The following is a 17224-nucleotide window of genomic DNA, read 5'->3' on the forward strand; positions in this document are numbered from 1 at the left end:
AATATGGGTATAAGATATATCAAGAAGCTTTCTGGTTGGTACCAAAATTGACTTCATGTGTCTTATTTTATAAAGAAAAATTATGTATATGAATTAAGGAACACAATTTCTTAAATCATTGATTGTTTGAATGGCGCATTTTTAGAATTGTTTTCTATTTTAAACTTTAAATATGGATAAAAGATATATCAAGAAGCTTTCTGGTTGGTACCAAAATTGACTTCACGTGTCTTATTTTATAAAGAAAAATTATGTATATGAATTAAGGAACACATTTTCTTAAATCATTGATTGTTTAAATGTCGCATTTTTAGAATTGTTTTCTATTTTAAACTTTAAATATGGGTATAAGATATATCAAGAAGCTTTCTGGCTGATACCATGATTAACTTCATGTGACTTATTTTATTACGAAAAATTATGTATATGAATTAAAAAACACAATTTTTTAATCATTGATTGCTTAAATGGCACATTTTTTAGATTTGTTTTCTATTTTAAACTTTAAATATAGGTATAAGATATATCAAGAAGCTTTCTGGTTGATACCAAAATTGACTTGATGCGTCTCATTTTATTAAGAAAAATTCTGTATATGAATAAAGGAACACATTTTCTTAAATCATTGATTGTTTGAATGGCGCATTTTTAGAATTGTTTTCCATTTTAAACTTTTAATATAGGTATAAGATATATTAAGAAGCTTTCTTGTTGGTACCAAAATTTACTTCACTTGTTTTATTTTATTAAGAAAAATTACATATATGAATTAAGAAACACAATTTCTTAAATCATTGATTGTTTGAATAGCCCATTTACAAAAAAGCGTTTTCTAATTTTTGATTTTAAACTATTTGTATTAGTATAAGGCGTAAAGCATATCAGAGAACTTTCTGAGTGATCCCAATTATTGACATATTATTGTCCATTTATTAAATTATTCCCAATTATTGATATCTATTAAAGAAACGTATAAATGTGAATAAAAGAACTCAATTTCTTAAATAATTTATTATTCGAATGACACATATTCTGAATAGTTTTCTAATCTTCTATTTTAAATTTTTAACATTCATATCAGACGTATCAACAAACTGTCTGCTGAGTGGTTCCAAAATCGACTCGTTGGGTCTCGTCTCATTGAAAAACCATATCTTATCAAAGAACAATTTTTTTTTAAATAATTGATTGCTTAAAGGGCACTCTTTCAAAATCTTTTTATTTTAAACTTTTATTGTTGACAAGAACCCTATAAAGTAACCTATTTCTTATCTTGTCTAGTAACGTATTTCTTTTTGCTGACTCGAATGAAATCAAAACAAAATCAGTAGAACTTTAGGTCTAGATAACCTGGAGTCTTACGTGTAAAAAGTACAGTTTTGCACTTATACCAATTAATAGCTCTGGTATTTATGGATGTGCAAACTAACGAAATAAGTATTGGATCCCATGAATTTTTAAACTAATTAAGATATTGAGACCAAAACCCAGCTGATAGGGCTTATGATTTAGAAGTAATAAGAATCATAAAAGTTCTACGTATAAAAAGTACTATTTTTGTAATTATTTATTTATGCGTCTAATATCGTTATCTGGAAAAGGGACATATTATTTTTAATGAATTTTTTTACGCTAAATTCTATGATAACAATTGTAAGTCGATGAGACAAAGAGTTTTGAAGTTAAATATTTCATGCATAAAATGATATAATTTAAACTTTCATCATTCTTGAACTTCTAGTCACTTGGACGTGGTTCTAATTTCATGCAATTCAGCGTAAAATAGTACATAGGATCTAATATTTTATTTATTTATATTAATACCACATTGCTGGACTTTTTATGCATAAAAACTTTAACTTTTGAATTATTATATCTTATCGACAGGGTAAAAAATAAATGAATAAATAAAATAGACACGAAACAGCACTTTGCCTAGATAGCAATGTTTGAATCCCCCTTTCAAGATGGTGGCTTAAACTCACCTCAGGGTTAAGGAACAAATTTTCAGTAGCCATATTAGACACAAGTCACAATTTTTAAAATAATTTCCAGCTCTTCTATAATTATTTACGTCTTCAACTACTTAGGAACTGGCCTATTATTTAATAATAAGCGTTGAATACTATTTATTATGCAATGCTATTGAATCATGATTATTAATTAATAGTAAATGTTAAATTCTCATTTTTTATTTAATAGCAAATACTGAATTTTTCTTATTATTTAATATTAAATAGTGAATGTCAATTACTATTTAACAATATTTTTGAAACCTATTCATTATTCAATATTGAATGTTGAATTCCATATACTATTTAATAATAAGTGAATTCCTTTTATTGTTTAATAATAGTAATGAGTTCATTCATTATTGAATAATAAGTGTTCAATTCCATTTATCATTTAATAATAACTATAAGAATTGAATTCTATTCATTTTTCAATAAGTATTTAATCACGTTTATTATTTAATAATAACATTAAATGTTGGATTCTATACATTGTTCAACAATAGGTATTTAATCCCATTTATCATTTAATAATTACAACATATGGTGAATTCTGTTCATTGTTCATCCATAAATATTTAATACTATTTATCATTTAATAACAACAAAAAGTCATGAAACCTTTCTATTTGCTGAGAAATAAAAATTTAATCCCATTTATCTCTTCATAATAATGTTAAGTGTTGAATTCTATTCATAAATCAACAGTATGTATTTAATCCCCTTCATCATTTAATAATAACAATAAATGTTGAATTCTATTCATTGTTCAACAATAAGTATTTAATCCCATTTATCATTTAATAAAAACTACATATGGTGAATTCTGTTCATTATTCATCCATAAATATTTAAAATTATTTATCATTTGATAGTAACAATAAGTGTTGAAATCTTTTTATTGTTCAATAGTAAGTGTTTAATCCCATTTATCAATTCACATAACATTTAGTGTTGAATTCTATTCGTTGATCAACAATATGTATTTAATCCTATTTATCATTTAATAATAACATTAAGTGTTGAATTCTTTTAATTGTTTAACTATAAGTATTTTATTCCATTTATTTTTTATTTGATATAACAATGAGTTTTGAATTCCGTTCATTCTTTAATGCATAATAAGTGTTTAAATAATTAAGCGTTATTTTATAGACAAATTATTTTTAACACTTAATCATTTATTTTGATTGAACAATTTTAACGATTTTTTGAAATGAATCTTGATTTTATTTTAAATGAATCTTGATTTTATTTGAAATAAATCTTGAGCTCAGTAGTGAAACCTAAGTAAAAAAAAAAAAAAAAATGCTGTACTTTTCTCATCTAAGAAATGAAATTACAATAATAAATTTGTTATTACACAAACAGTACAACACAGTACATTTCCATTTTTTAACAAAGGCTGTTATAATACAAACATAACTCAAGTACCAAAAATTTTATACAAACAATACAATATATGTAATCAAAAATACAAAGATTACTTATTTTTGAATCATGGCATTAGATAAACATAATTTATTCATAATTTGGTATGCTATAAAAACAAAAGGTTAAAACTAGATTACATATAAATTTGAATATTAAGTGAAATTACATATGAAAATTGGTGCTAATTTTTGCATCATGACTTTACAAAAAGACCATTCATTTCTCCATAATTCACAATATAATATTCTCCAAAGAGAAAAAGCAACAATTCAATTATTTTATGAAGATGAAATACCTTAAAATAATTTTTTATCACCAAATTTATATGCCTTTCATTAGCTCAATTTTTATACCTTTATAACAAAGTAAAAAAAAAAGCAACAATTCAATTATTTTATCAATATGAAATGCCTTATAACAATTTTCTATCAGCAAATTTATGTGCTTTTCATTAACTTAGTTTTTTATACCAAGTGATAACTTTCAGCAATGAAAAGTGTTAAAAAAAACGTCAGATTTATGTTCTATTTAAAAGGGTTTTTTAAGGGTCTGACGTCATTCTTGTACTTCATGAAGCGGATCTTCAACTGGAGTTGAAAAATCCGCTGTGCACCTTATGATAATAAATTTTTTAAACTTCAGTAATTTGATTAAAACAATATGAATTTATGTTATTTAATTATTAAAATTAAGGTTACATGTTATAAAATGTTTTAAAAATGTTTAAATTAGGAATGTTAAATGTCAAAAAAAAAATTTTTATAATATGAAAAAAACATTGGAAGCTAAGAAAAAAGGAATAATTTTCTTAATATTGAAAAAAATTTTTTTAAATACTTTCTTAATACTGTCTTAAATAAAGAGAAAAACGTAAAATAGTTTAAAATGAAACATGCATTTTGAAAAATGAGCAAGTTTAAGCATTAACCCTTTAATAGGCCATTTATTTCCAGTAAAGGTAAATTAAAGTATTTTTGGAATTGAAATTGATGTAAGAATAGTAATTGATATAAGAAAAAAAGAACTCATTTAGCTTATAAGAAATGAATCTAAAATTTAATGCCATTTCTTTTTTTTTGGTGGTAAGTATATTTTCCTCGACCTATTAGGAACTTATTGACTTTTATTTTTCGTTATTTATAATATAAATTTTATAAATACTACAAACTTCAAAAGGAATTATGTATTTTATAACTTTTATAAGTTTTCTTACACTATCGAATGGTTACCAATTTCATTCAGGAATGGGAACCTAAATTGAAAGTGGTAAAAAAGTTCGCAATGGGCTTTAAAAATTGGTTGTAAGTATACTTACCACGGCCTTAGAAAGGATTAAACAAAACCATCTCAAAATTAATGTTTAATATTTTTAAATATTTATATCTAATTATATTTCAATTTAGTCTTCTTGTTTTATGAGACTTTCCCAGAATTATAAATTTATTCGACTCATTTCGTACCCGTGATCTAAAAAGGATTCTTTTAAATTTGGATTAGTCAATAGTTAATTTTAAATAAAAAAAGACAAAAATATTTCATACAATATTGAAATTTATTAGACCGAAATCTTACTTCATCATAAGAATTAATTTCGAAAATCAAAATGCACTAAGCGAGATTACCGAGAATTCACAGGAGCTTTGGTGACTTTTCACCAAAAAAATTATGCGATGGATCATTTTGGTTTTGTTTTGATTGCATGAAACGAGGACTTTTTTATATAGAATCACATACCTTGACAAATATTCCGGATCAAATTACGGTAAAAAGAACGGCATCCTGAGTGTCTGTACTTTTTATCGTAAAATCCATTTTTGCCGGAGCATCTTACGGAACAAAAAAACTCATATACGGTAATTTTCACAATGTTAACACAGGTGGGGAAAAAAAAAATTTCGTACTAAGTAGATTTTACGCTGGAATTATTTATATTAAGATTCCATTATTTTGATTCCACCTGAAATAGGTAATTCTTCACCCATAGTTCCAGTCTTTAGGTATAAATCCGTAGTTAATAGAGATTTTATTGAATTCAAATGTTCTATTTCTTTGCCTAGAATATTTGCATCGATCACACTAAAATTGTCTGCTATTTCTTCATTTTTGAGAAGCTCTAAAAGAATATTCAAATCCGCATCATTTTTGCCCTTTTTAAAAATGCCCTCTCTTTGATCATATCAAACTGTCTTGTCTAAAGGAGTAGATTTATGGTCTCTTAAGAGATCCGTAAATACTAATACAATTTCAGTAGGTTTGAAATATATTTCCCTACTCAAAGTACCATTTACTGATATGAGTTTATCCTTATTATTATTATCATAGCTGCCAACATTGATGGGAAAAATTCCAGTAGATTTTACAAAATAATATAAATTTCATGACAATTGTTGCAAAAGGCACTAAGTATTTTACACTTGGGGAATTTTAAGGATTTTTATAGTCATCAAAACGGAGAAGAACTGCAATATTTTCTTGTCATGATTAATATTGAATGAACTTGAAATGTTACACATTGTGTTTACTCATAATTTTGAATAGTAATACGCATTTAATTCATCAAAGATAGTTAAACGATTTTTAAATAATTAAAAAAGGTACTTCTGAATAAAAGTAAACTTATAATTTTAGAACAAAAAAGTTTTAAACTAATTTTTATAAATGAGGCCTTGCTTCATTATGCATTAGTAAAATGCATGCTCAATATTCAAACTAGTAATAATCCGTGCAAGAATTCTATTTCCATATGGATTTCTCTAGAAAACTTACTCAATTTTAGAAAATTTTTAAAAATGTTCAAATACCAGGAGAATTTTGATTAAATCAGTAGATCAGGAGAAACTGGCAAAATCTAGTAGTCTACTGGAAAATCCAGTAGAGTGGGCAGCTATGTATTATGCTTACTGAAAGATACATTAGTTTGCGAAATTTTATCGCCTATTGTAATCGGTTTTATTCTATTTTTCATTAAATTTGCATCTTTTATATTTAAAGAATTCTTCATATCACTTTTAAGAAAATGATTTGTAACCTGCCTCGTAGTTTTTAATTATATTAAATATGTCTTTGAATTCGCTTTTATTTATTTTATTTTTCTCCGATTGAAAAATAATGCCTGTTGATCCGATAAATGGAGTTTCCGTTATTTTTCTAAATTTATTCCATTTAAAAACTATTTTCTTTTTGTTTACATCGGTAAAATATGATTTTGCATCATCCATAGCTTCATGTTTAAAATTTGATTGTGCAAAAAAAGTTCCTGGCACATTTAATTTTTTGGAATCAGGTGCCACAACCACTTTCCCAGAATCAGGTGACACACCCAATTCCCCAGAATCAAATGTCACATCCAATTCCTCAGAAATAGATGGCGCATTCATTTTCTTTAAATTTATATTATTTACAGGGAATATTGCAATCGTTTTATCTAACCATCTATCGCTACTTCCTTGCTGTTTATTTAATTTCTCATGCGTGGAGAATATACCCGAAAACGAATAATTATTGTTTCCTCGTTTCTTATGTAGTTCTTTGGAAATGGTTCCTATAGCTTCTTGTTTTTCGAAATCAGATGATGCACCCAGTTGCTCAAAGTCGGATGAAGTATCCAACTCATTGGAATCTGGCAGCACATTTAATTCTTTGGAATCAGGTGACACATCCAATTCCTCTGAATCAGGTGTCACATCCAATTCCTCTGAATCAGATGTCACATCCAGTTCTTCTGAATCAATTGACGCATCCAGTTCTTTAGAATCATCAGATAGTGTAGTACGTTTTCCTGTACTGTAATTTTGTTTATTTACGTGATTGATTCGGTGTTTACGAGATTGATCTTTGAAATTTGATGGATTATGGATGATTTTTTTCGGTGGATCCCAAATGATTTCATTCTCTTTAACGTCTAGCTGCTCAAAAGGCATTTTATTTTCACTATTCATGGAAAATGAGTTTTCACGAATTTCTGATATATTTCTCTTGTTAATATCTACTCTCATTTCTTTCTTCTGAACTTTTTTCTTTGTAATCACATTTGGTTCTGTTTCTTGCCATTTGTCACTAATTGTTGATCTCGATGACTCTGGATGGAAATTGAATGATTGCATTTTACTTATGTCAACACTTTCGCTGTTTGGACTAGCTTTGTGACTATAGGAAGACTTTGTTCTTTTTTCAACCTTTTGTGGAATATTTTCAATTTCATTCCAATTTGTATTTTGCTTTTCCAACTCTAGCAAATTATTTAGAATTGTATTCCAATTAGTATTTTGTTTTTCAGACTTTTTCAAAGTATTATCAGTTTCAACCTTATTATCTCGTTTTTCAAATTCTTGCAAGTGATTTATAATTTCATTCCAGTTTGTACTTTGTTCATTACTAGCATTTTTTACATTGTTTGCTGTGTTCATTTGTGTATCACTTTTTATAGAATAAGTGTCCTTCAAAAGCGATAATAAAATGGATTTGTTGTTCTTGCTATGAGCATTCCTATCATACTCTTTCGTTTCTTTTTCCAGCTCCGTTTTATTATTTTCAACTTCTTTCTTCTGAAAATTAAATTCATTTTCTTTCTGCTCGAAATTTTTTAAGTTATTAATAATATCGCCCCAAAGATTGCCTTGTAGTTCATTTTCATTTGTTATTATCTTACTTATTGCATCATTCTGAGCTGTAAATGTGGTAGAAGATGTTGAGAAATTGTGTTTTATATTAATATCAGATGTTTCATTAAGCCTTCCTAAATGCTCATAGTTGTATTCTATGCTTTTCTCAATATTGCCTTCATGAGAGAATAATTTGTCTGGGAAATCTGGTTTATCTAATTTTTTTGCAGATCTGATTTCTTCAATACTACCTATTTGTTTAATAAATTTTCCAGGTTCTTCTGTCTCCCCCGAGTTGTTTTTGGTGAACTTATTTTTAAATTTTTCGTATTTCTCTCTAAAAAAATCCGGTTTACTGACTATTTTTTTCATTTTTATGTCTTTCACAATGTCAGTGTTTTTAGTTACAACTTCAAGTTCTTTTGTCCACTGCAAACCGTTTCCGGCGAACTTTTCTTTAAATCTTTCATAAGAGAGCAACTTATTTGAAAAATGTTTTCTGTTCAATGCTTTTTCAGTTCCTATTTCTTTGGAGCTCCCAATCTTTTTTCCAGATAATTTAGGTTCTTTTGTCCACAACAAAACACTTTTGAATGTCTTTTCCTTAAGAGAGTTATAGATTAAACTGTTTTTAAAGCGTGGACTTAAACAGGATTCATTCGAATCCAACGTTTTCCTTGAACAGTTATCTGTTTCAGTCCCAGCCTCGACCTCGTCGTATGGCTGATTAATGTCATCCAGAAAGAAATTATCTGTATGATTTAACATTCCAAAGTAATTTCTCCCTGACTGGTTTTCGGAGAGATTAGGGGCTATAAATTTAATCTGTGACGCGTTATTAAAGTGCTTTGATGTGGGTCTTGGTTTAAGTTTAGACGAAACTAACAAATCACTATCTTTTTCTAAGTTAAATACATTGTCCAAATTATTTATTGGTATATCTTTTCCTTTTGGGGAAAATTTCTTTACTGCTGATTCGTTCAAATTAGCTTTTTCTATAGTTTCAAGTAAGCCTTCAATGTTTCCATCTGCTGATAGCCAGCCCTCTGTATATTTATCTCCTTCCTTCGCAATTATTTTCATGTGTTCTTTAAATGAGATTTCAGTAGAATGTGCTGTAGTTATATCTGGCAAGAAAGAATTTAAGTTTGAGTCATTAGAATCAGCTTTTCGTATCAATTTTAAGATACCATTGAAGTTTCTATCTGATTCTGGCCAACTTTCTGTTACAGTATCTTTTTTTGTTACATTCATTTTCCCAGGCCCTGTAGATATCGTTACGGTGGTATATTGCGTACTAATTACATTTGGTAACATTGATTTTACAGTTTGCTCGTTGATGTTATTTTTTCGTATCAAATTAAATATGCCATTAAAGTTTCTCTCAGCTATTGTCCAACTCTCTGTGATGTAATCTTCTTTGTTCGTATTTGTTTTCGCATTCCATATAGATGTGTTTATGGTGGAATGTGCCGTTGTTATATTTGGTGAGAATAACTTTAAAGCTTGCTCGTTGAAATCAGCTTTTTGAAATAATTTAAGTCTGTCTTCAATGCTTGCATCTGTGGATGGCCAACTTTCTGTTATATTATCTTTCGTTGTTACAATCATTTTCTCAGGTCCTGTAGATGTCGTTACGGTAGATTGCGTACTAGTTACATTTGGTAGCATTGATTTTACAGTTTGATCGGTGATATTATTTTTTCGTATCAAATTAAATGTGTCATTAAAGTTTCTCTCTGCTAATTTCCTACTCTCTGTGATGTAATCTTCTTTGTTCGTATTTGTTTTCGTATTCCATATAGATGTGCTTATGGTAGAATGTGCCGTTGTTAAATTTATTACGAATAACTTTAAAGTTTGCTCGTCGAAATTAGCTTTTCGAATTAATATAAGTCTGTCGTCAATGCTTGCATCTGTGGATGGCCAACTTTCTGTTATATTATCTTTTTTTGTTACATTCATTTTCTCAGGCCCTGTAGATGTCGCTACGGTAGATTGCGTACTTGTTATATTTGGTAAAATTGCTTTTACAATTTGCTCGTTGATAATATTTTTTCGTATCAATTTAAATGTGCCATTAAAGTTTCTCTCTGCTAATGCCCTACTCCCTGTGATGTAATCTTCTTTGTTCGTGTTTGTTTTCGCATTCCATATAGATGCGGTTATGGTAGAATGTGCCGTTGTTATATTTGGTAATAATAACTTTAAAGCTTGTTCGTCGAAATTAGCTTTTCGAATTAATATAAGCCTGTCGTCAATGCTTACATCTGTGGATGGCCAACTTTCTGTTACATTATCTTTTTGTGTTACATTCATTTTCCCAGGCCCAGTAGATGTCGTTACGGTAGATTGGGTACTAGTTACATTTGGTAACATTGCTTTTACAGTTTGATCGTTGATATTATTTTTTCGTATCAAATTAAATGTGCCATTAAAGTTTCTCTCTGCTAATGTCCAACTCTCTGTGGTGTAATCTTCTTTGTTCGTATTTGTTTTTGCATTCCATGTAGATGTGGTTATAATAGAATGTGCCGTTGTTATATTTGGTAAGAATAATTTTACACCTTGCTCGTTGAAATTAGCTTTTCGAATTAATTTAAGTCTGTCGTCAATGCTTACATCTGTGGATGGCCAATTTTCTGAAACTTTATTTTTTTTCTTCTTATCCTCTTTTACTTGCGCCGTGGTCGAAGTTATGATAGAGTTTGTTGTATTTATATTTGGTACAGAAGATTCCGTAGCTTTGATATTAGCTTTTCGTATCAACATAAATATGCCATGAAAGTTCCCTCTTACTGATGTCCCTCTTTCTGTTACGTCATCTTTTTTCGTAGTATTCATTTTCAAATGCCCTATAGGTGTGGTTACGGCGCAATGCCTCGATGTCATGTTTACATCAAGCGAGTGATTTTCCCCACATATTTTATTGGAGTCCTCAATTCTTCCAGAATTTAAAAGCGGCTTGAAACTTTTATAGATTCTTGTAGAAACTGCAACAGTGTTCAAACCATTATTGAATGCGTCATTTTTCAAAGATGGCTGTTCAGTTTTTTTGACCTTCTCTTTAGGGGCTTTGAACTCCTCATTGGCGATATCGTTATACTGAGACTCATCATATTCATCTAAGTCTCTACCTTCCGCTGATATGTAATATTCTATACCATACCTGACTACCTTTTGAATGGGTAGGGGTCGAGCACACCTGTAAGTGCATTCAGAATAGCAACACAGCTTGATTCCGTGGCAATCAGAATGATAATTGCATTCATGTTTGAAGTGTGTGTAAAGACAGTATCCCTCAATTGGTTCAGGACACATCCATCCTGTAAATGAAACAGTTCAAATAAATTAGTGACGAGGCATTACTGTAACTGATTTGGTTCATAATATAAAGCACTATCAACAATGCATACTGGATGATCCTCAACAATCAACAATGCATACTGGATGTCTAAAAATCAAAGGATTATCTACCACCACAATTTATTAATGATTTAGATTTCTATAGGACTAGATCTGGAACTATAAGGAGCGGGCACTTGTTGAAATGGCTACCTAAGGAAAATAGCCACTTTGTCTAATATCATATATTGTACCATATTTTTCAGAAAGCCAGTTTTTGTACCACTTCGGATATGAAAGTCGAGATAAAACGTATTCATTTTATAAATTTTCATGTTTGTTTTCTTATAGATAAACTTACAAACCCGACAAACCAGAAATTTTCAATCTCGTAATCAAATTATGGTCTCGTCTTATACACCGCAATATATGGTATACTTTTGTTAGTAACAAAATGTAAAACATTTAAAAGCCTTTCAACGCTTCGAGCTTGTCACATTTTGAGTGAAAATTATTTTATATTATTATATTCATTCATTTTTCTTTAATAGCTGGTATAATTTTTTTTGCCTAAAGGTGATTACAAATTTCACTCAATTAGATTAGAAAAAGTATAAGTCTAGGAAATACCGCGCAATAACCCTTACACTTAAAAAATACAGTGTATGGAATAATGGGTTTAAAGCATAGTGAGAAATGGCAGTTTGGCCTTTAAAACTTCAGTGTGGGACATATCGGGTTAGAATACATTTGACAACAAGGCTTTGAACTTAAAAGAAACATCAGTGTAAGAAATACCGGCCAACTCTACGGACAATTGGCAGTTTACCTTAAAAAAAGCATCAGAATGCTGTGCACATTTTTAAACGTGCGAAAAGAAAGTAAGTCAACAACCCACTCTTCATAGGGAGGAATTGGAGGACTGGCACTGTTAGGTAAATGCTTTGTAACCTTGTATCATAATATATCATATTTAAACAAGTAAAAACAAACAATTTGCATAGACTTTCAACAATTTTCTACTTTTTGAGGTAATTAAACAAGTTCTGATTTTCTAAATCCCTCCTTCTTTAATAGTGATTTGTCATGTTTCGATAGTGCTTATTTTTCTTTTACAACATTTTACACTACGTTTCTAAAAATACATATGGAGAACGCATTGAAAATACATATTGAGAGCACTTCGTATACTTTGAAAAATAAAAACAAAAATAAAGAAAGTCTTACGTCTATCATCTGAATATATGCTGAGCTCTCTTTTCAGACGTTGATGTCTTCCTAACATTGGAATTCCATAGACAGCCAACAGCCAACTGAAGAGAATTAGTAGCAAGTGAAGCATGTTTCTGTAAAAAACAAACGTGGTGTTATGTAATTACCACCTTTAACGTATATTTTTGAAAAAAAAAACTCTTTTTAAATAATAACATTGTGTTCTACACATTAAGGATTGTAATTGCGCGAGAAAAAAGAAAATTGTTATCAAAATATGTCGACGGTTTATTTAGTTCAAACTTCGTAAAGATGAAATTTAAAAAATTTAAAACGAGTTTATTTGTCACAAAGTTATTTATAACCTTCTTCTCATTAGAAAAGTCTTTGTCTAATATATAAAAAGCATTATTGCGTTTAAAACATTTGCTCCCTATAAAATAATAATAATATATTATTGTAATTACACTGTAAAAAATCACTTTACAAATTAACAGCGCTTTCGGAGTATCATCCGTAAAATCCATTTTACCGTAAAACACATTTCTACCTTAGAATGTTAATACCGTGATTTTTACAGTACTATTTATTTAAATAGAGGTATTCGGAGATTTTACGGTAATTATTACTATAAAATTTACGGTATATCAGATTTCTTGTTCCGTAACATGTTCCGGTAGAAATGGATTAAAAAGTGAGACACTGAGGATGCGGGTTCTTTTTGAAAATACTATTAAAAATTACTAAAAATACCCAGCTAAATAAATTAAAAATAAATAAATAGATAAACCTTAACCGAATAACTGTTTATAACTGAACAAGGTTTTGATTTTGTAACATTATTTCTTCAGTTATAACATAAATTTATATTAAAATACGTGTATTTAAGAAAATTTAAATACCCTTTTCATTAAAGTTTTAAAGATATGTTAAAAATAGTCGAAAATGTTAGATGAATGCTTATAATTAACTTTCTATGAAAACATTATTTTCTAAAAATATTTTAGCGACAAATTAATTCGCTTCAAAACTATAACACCTTGAAAAATTTATATGAAATAAAATTATATTAATTAAATGTTCGTTTGAGTTAAATGAAATAATGTAAATATATTATAACAATTATTTTCAAATTAAAATAGATTTAATTCTATTATTTCAAAATAACTTTATAAATGCGATAAATCGGTGTTTCATTTTTTACGGTATCTATAACTACGCGTCACCACAATATAATAGCATATGTTGAATTATATGAAGAAATAGTTCTCGATTTTTTCGAAATAATTATTTGACTCATACTGTCTATGTAAGTTGGCGAAATTTCATTTTTCAAGCAATGAGAAAGCTTCACATTCGCTAACAAATCTGTTCTATAGAATATTTTGCTGATGATAGATGATGCGACAAATATTTGAAATTATTCAGATCATTAGAGCCCAATTTTTGTTTATTACTAATATGGAATTTAACATTTTATTAGATTTTTTATGAAAAGTATTTTTTTTTTAACATTCCTTACAGAAGTACGTAAAAGATTGACGTCTAATAAAACAGCACATACCAACGAAAAAAGAGATGTAAATTATGAGTTTCTGAAACAGTTTTATTTTTTAAATGTGGTATAGTATGATTACTTGAAGTTTTTGTTCTTTTATTCGACCAAAGCTTATAAAGCAATTAAATATCTTTTATTCGTTTCATCGTGTACTCATTTATTCAATAGGATCTCTTAGGGTATTGCTTCATAGAAATATCTTTCAAACTTTATACGTATTTTTTATAAAGTGTAATAGTCACACGAGGATTGGAAGAAAAAAAAAACGTAAACTGTTGTACTGTATATATTTTAAAAAGATTTTTTTATGGTGTAGGTACTTACAATATTTTTTAAGGAGATTAATAAGAAGGAAATCAACAGATTTCTGTTTCAAGATGATTTGAAACAATGCCCAGCTCTTCTTTATATCAATTAGAGCTGGTTGATTTACCACTTGAGTAAATTAAACTTTGTTTTAGTTTTATGTTTTAACTTCAATACCTACTGACACTATGTTTTCATAATTAATGATTTCAGTAAAAATATATGACTGCCATAAGTCTCTTTAAGGCCTTTTTTTATGTTTAGAATTTATAACCGTCGCTGAACATCCGAGCCAATTTTGGGTTTACGACTACAAGCGCTCAATTCCGTAGCCTTGTAATTTTGAACTCAATCCAGAAGACAAGGGGTCAAGTATTAAGAGAAATTTGCCTTCGCTGAGGACTTTTTGATGGAACTAACCCGTATTTGCGTTATATGTAGAGAAAAACAATGAAAACCTCTCACAATTAGCCTGACGGCAAGGGGACTCTAACCTATGATTCGTCTAGAGCTGAGGATATTCTGCGTTAGCACTGTGGTCGGTGCAAGTCAAGTGCGGAATTCGCATCGGCCAGTTATCGTTGGGATTCGAACCCCAGTTCACCTCATTGAAGAGCGAACGCTCTATGCCCTGAGCCACCACGGCACTTTATATTTATAATGTACTTTTACTATCAAATTAGGCTGGGATAGCGTTGATAGGGAGTTGGGCCCATGTTCAAAAGGTCGTGAGTTCGATCTCCGCCAGCCGAAGACTCCCAGTGTAGTAAATGGTGACTGGAGAGCGTTAAATCTGTTGGGCCATTAATTCCTCTATGTTCCTATAACAAATAAAACTTCAAGGGTTCTAAATTGGAAATTGATGGTTCTCTGGTTCAGGTGAAAATTACGATCTGTGGATAAATGAATGGGTCCACCCTATAAACAGGCTGTGACATCTGTGTGGCTGAAGTCTTATTCTTGGCAATAGATGACACCACTGAAAAACGAGAATTGTACCCTCTACTTTAAATACTCTTGCTTTCACCAAGCAGGCTTGCTGGTATTGGCAAGTGCCATTAGGAACAACAACATCATTAAATTATTAAAATTAGAATCACTGAATCACTACTGTAAAAACTATGATAAAATATTTTACGGTAAATTAGATTTCACGGATGCGCCTTAAGTACCGTTACTTTATACCGTAGTTTGATCCGGAATTTTTTCCGGTTATAACTATAAATGGCATCTTACCCGTTTTAATTTAAAGTAAATATTAGCAAAATTAGACATATATAGATGTCAATTATTTAAACTTTAGATGCTCAATTTTGGCTATTTAAAAATGTTTTGCACAAATTTCAAGAGCAGCTTATTATAAAACAAAATTTCACTTTATGACTAGGCTATTGATAAACATGATTTTATTTTATTTTATAACCGTCGTTGAACAGCCGACCCAATTTCATGGGTTTACGACTACTTACGTTCAACTCCGTAGCCTTGTAATTTTGAACCAATCCAGAAGACAAGGAAACTCCTGGATCAGTACCCCCAGAGGTATTGATTTGTTGTGGGAACATGGAGGACTTTGAGACTCGACAGATTTAACGTGCATCAGTCACCATTTACTACACGGGGAGTCTTCGGCCGGCGAGGATCGAACCCACGAGCTCTTGGATATGGGCCCAGCGCCCTACCGACCAGGCTATCCCGGCCTTGATAAACATGATTCGTCAATACTCAGTTATTATTATGTCTGTCAAAAAATTCACAAGCCCAGCTTTATATATATATATTCAATTGATTTGAGTTACGCGCATATTTGTTTTCATGCGTAAAAGAATCTATGAACAAAAATTTAAATCCTAATTTAGTCATATATTAATGAATGGAATGAAATTTCAGTTTTTCTGATACATATTCAGTAGATAACTTTTGATTGATCATGTTAATATCATTGTCAAGATGAATATTTATAATCATCTCATAAATTTCTTTTTTTTAGCCGCATATTCATTAATTCAAAAAATTTTTGAAATTTTTGAAATAACCTGCATATAAAAAAACAGTTTGTAAACAACTGAAATTTAATATCATATATTCTGTACAATTGCAACAAAAAAAAAAAAAAAAAAAAAAAAAAAAAAATATGTGCTTGAAAAGTATACAAGCGCACTGTAAACGCACACTACGATATAAATTCTATTTTTTCATAGTAATAACGTTGTAATGAGCTAAAAAACAGTAAATAACATTAATAAATTACATTCACAAAACATTAATAAAATATAGTAAAATGGATATAACTATAAATGGAAAGAAAATTATCACTTTTTAATTAATAAAAAGATTTCATACCTATATTTTTTCCGGTGAAGCATAACCTAATGAAATATATTTCTTTTAAAAAATATCATCGAAATACAGAAACATGTAAGAAATAAGCAGATATTTAGACTTGAATTGTAAACAATTGGATTACAAACGAGCATATTTTTTACGTCATGGTTATGGTTATGCTTAGTCATTATTCATACATTATACAGATTCGGAGACATTATTCTATTTACAAACTTTATAATCTATAAAAATCCATGTGGCATTTTTAGGAGAACTATTTTAGTATAAAATAATTGGAAGCTGTTGTCAAAGACTAGTTTTAAACTATGTCCTACGTTTCTGGAATATTTCTAATTCATATATTAAGACTGTGTAACGTAATTATTATATTACCATTTAATTACTATTACTAACTATTACATAACTAGTAA

General features: G+C 29.1%; 1 protein-coding gene across 1 annotated transcript; it reads right to left on the reverse strand.

Moving 5' to 3' along the window:
• Window positions 1-997: 997 nt before the first annotated feature.
• On the reverse strand, window positions 998-16933 carry LOC122269811 (uncharacterized). The gene is made up of 3 exons (XM_087157591.1): window positions 16812-16933; window positions 12620-12738; window positions 998-11373 (listed from the first exon to the last, which is right to left on the reverse strand). Exons 1-3 carry the CDS (start codon window positions 16832-16834, stop codon window positions 6455-6457), a joined length of 5061 nt encoding a protein of 1686 aa, XP_087013717.1. The 5' UTR covers window positions 16835-16933; the 3' UTR covers window positions 998-6454.
• Between the last annotated feature and the right edge of the window lie 291 nt (window positions 16934-17224).

The sequence above is a fragment of the Parasteatoda tepidariorum genome, chromosome 2 (genome assembly GCF_982258835.1).
Source record: "Parasteatoda tepidariorum strain Cologne lab strain chromosome 2, Ptep-v5.0, whole genome shotgun sequence".
Taxonomy (NCBI): domain Eukaryota; kingdom Metazoa; phylum Arthropoda; class Arachnida; order Araneae; family Theridiidae; genus Parasteatoda; species Parasteatoda tepidariorum.